Source organism: Galeopterus variegatus, unplaced genomic scaffold, assembly GCF_000696425.1.
Source record: "Galeopterus variegatus unplaced genomic scaffold, G_variegatus-3.0.2 Scaffold8480, whole genome shotgun sequence".
Classification (NCBI taxonomy): Eukaryota; Metazoa; Chordata; class Mammalia; order Dermoptera; family Cynocephalidae; genus Galeopterus; species Galeopterus variegatus.
This window is the reverse complement of record NW_007734591.1, coordinates 71,499-74,192: the sequence shown is the minus strand read 5'-3', so window position 1 is coordinate 74,192 and position 2,694 is coordinate 71,499. Positions and strand designations below refer to the sequence as shown.

The 2,694-nt window shown below is 37.4% G+C and overlaps 1 protein-coding gene across 1 annotated transcript in view; it reads right to left on the bottom strand.

The window, feature by feature from the left end:
* LOC103608498 (chromosome unknown open reading frame, human C15orf26) overlaps positions 1–2,694 on the bottom strand; it is a gene marked incomplete at its 3' end in the record, with an annotated part of 17,562 nt that overhangs the window by 7,474 nt on the left and 7,394 nt on the right. Inside the window, exon 4 of the mRNA XM_008592928.1 lies at positions 1,591–1,675. Within this exon, the coding sequence (XP_008591150.1) occupies positions 1,591–1,675 (85 nt within the window). The remainder of the gene's footprint in view (positions 1–1,590; positions 1,676–2,694) is intronic.

Below are 2,694 nucleotides of genomic sequence, written 5' to 3'. Positions count from 1 at the left end.
AGCACCTCCTCTCTCTCTCTCTCTCTCTCTCTCTCTCTCTCTCTTTCTCTCTCTTGCTTCCCCCCTTGCCATGTGATCTGTTTGTACCTGCCGCTTTCCACCATAAGTAGAAGCAGCCTGAGGCCCTTGCCAGATGCAGCTGTCATAAGCCAAATAAACCTCTGTTCTTTATAAATTACCCAGTCTCAGGTATTTCTGTTATAGCAACACAAAGCAGACTAATACACCTTTAAATGCATTTGTCTTCTTTGATTCCGTAATCCCATGCCAAAAAGTATTCATCCTTAGATAGAACCCCTAATTTGGAAGTGGGTGAGGAAAGCTTTAAGTATTTATATGCAGATGCATACTGGAACTTTATGTATAATAGAGAAATATTGGACCAAACCCAACTGCCGAAAAGTAGAATAAAGGCTAGGTAAATTGTGATACTTCTACACAATTATATATTATGCACTTGTTAAACATTATTGTCATAAAGAGCTTTGATGAATGCTCTTTGAGAAAAAAATAATCTATCTGTATATACATGATGGTCATATCTAAGTTTTAAAAAAGAATACACAGAGAAACAAAAATAAAATAAGCCAAAATTTAATAATCTAATCCCTGAATAAAATGATGGTGATTTACTCCCCTCTTTCAATAATTTGGTATTTCATTTAAAATCAGGCTGCAGCTTACCATCAATGATATATCATGGTTTAATTGGCAGCATTGTTTTTTCTCAGTAGTATCAAAAATAATAATAATAATGCTACACCATATAATAATGGAATCTCCGATTCAATGAAAAATGTTATGTAGTGTAGTTCTGCCACTTAATAGCTGAGTGACTTGAGGGAAAACCTCAAGTAACCTCTTTGTGCCTCAGTTTCCCCAACAGTAAAATAAAGGTAAAACAGTCTGTCCCTCATAGACTTGTTTGGAGGATTAGTTAATATATGTGAAGCACTTACAACACTGCCTGGCATGTAGTAAGGTAGGCATAATAATCCCCATTTTATAGATGAGAAATGGACTCGCAGAGGTTAAATAGCTCGTCCAAATTCCAACCCCATAGGTATGCATCTGCAGTTTATCTGGTTCTGTTATTTTTCCTAATCTCCAAGGTAAAAGTAAAGTTCAAAGACTTAGCTCCCTGACTTATGCAAACTTAAGCATCTCATACTGTCCTTCTCTCATGTTAGACAGAAGTTTGATAATCAATAGTTTTAACAAAAAGTTGTTAGATAATATACCTTGCTAGCATTGGTGGCATTTGACAGGTGTGAGATGATCATTAACCAATCTAATCATTTAATTTACTGGCGGAAGTGGTATAAACTTTTGCTTTTTTACCAGCTGCATTGCAAAAAGGTTTTCCTCCCTTACTCTTTAGCTTCTAAGCCTGTATTTTTGTAATTTGAAAAGTTAGAAGGAAAGAACTGGCCCAAAACTGCCTGTGGAAAGCTGCAGGCTGAAACCCTAAGGATGTCAGAGGCGGAGCTCATGTCTGTAGAGTTCTCTGTCCACTTCAGAAGGTAGTTACTGGCCCACGTGAAAACGAAAATGACTGACCCAAAGTAAACATGCAAAGTGACAACTCACCATTTTGTTTTCAACTCCTCCTGTTATCCCAAGGCGAAAGTTCTGCCCGTATCTAAGGACTTGACCAGTGGTATCTCTGTCTGCACTGCCAGTGGAAAACACATGCAATAATGTAAAATCTGTATTAGAATCATTCTACAGCTCTACATTTTTGTGTGTATGCAATTTTGTTTACAATAAATTTTCTTGATAAAGTATATTTACACACTGTAACTGAATTAAGTGACTAAGTTAAAGGTCTTTTTTTGTGGCCTTAAAATCAAGCCAGCACTCTATTCCCTGCCCTGCACCAGAGCCAGGACACAGAGCATCCCCACTTTGTGGGTCTTAGGCTAGAGGGACCAAGCACGGGCGGCTAATGTACACCGAGGAATTCAGGTCAAGTGCACTGACACGTTTAGAGAACCAAGGCAACACATTTATTGTCATTTAGTACATTCCTCCCTCTTAATCCGCCAGGAAACAGAAGTTGTGATCAACTTTTGTTGTCTTAACATAAATTATCTGTATTCAAAAGAAATCTAAAGTAAGGACTTAAAGGACTTGGATATTCCTATAATATAAACATTGCTGTCATAAATTAGCAAAGCGAAAGCAATAGTTCTTCATTGTAATTATGTCTCTACTTGTTCTCTAAAGATTTAACTGCTCGCTTTTAAAATCTCCTCAGGTACAATTAATTTTAAAAGAGCAAATCCCATACAGTGCCACCTTGTATTAAACTACATATTTTTGTGGTACAGACGACATAGCAATACTAAGAACAATGAAAGCATTCAAATGAGCTCAAAGCATCCCGAGATACTAGAAAACCCACTTTGCTTCCAGGCAGAATATGAATTTAATTGCCTGCATCCAATACTTATGAATTAAGCGTTTTGAATTGAACACCAATTACCAATTACCCTGCTGTCTAAGGTAAAAAGGATTGTAAAAGCCCCTTGAAAATAATTCTCAAGGTAAGCAAGCAAGATGAGAATCACGGAGAACCTTCCTATAACCTTTGCCCACAGCCACCACTGCTCTACTCCCAGAACATCCCTACCTACAAGTGAAAACTGATCCTCAAAATGCAAAGGAGCTGAAAATGAAAGCATCTCTACC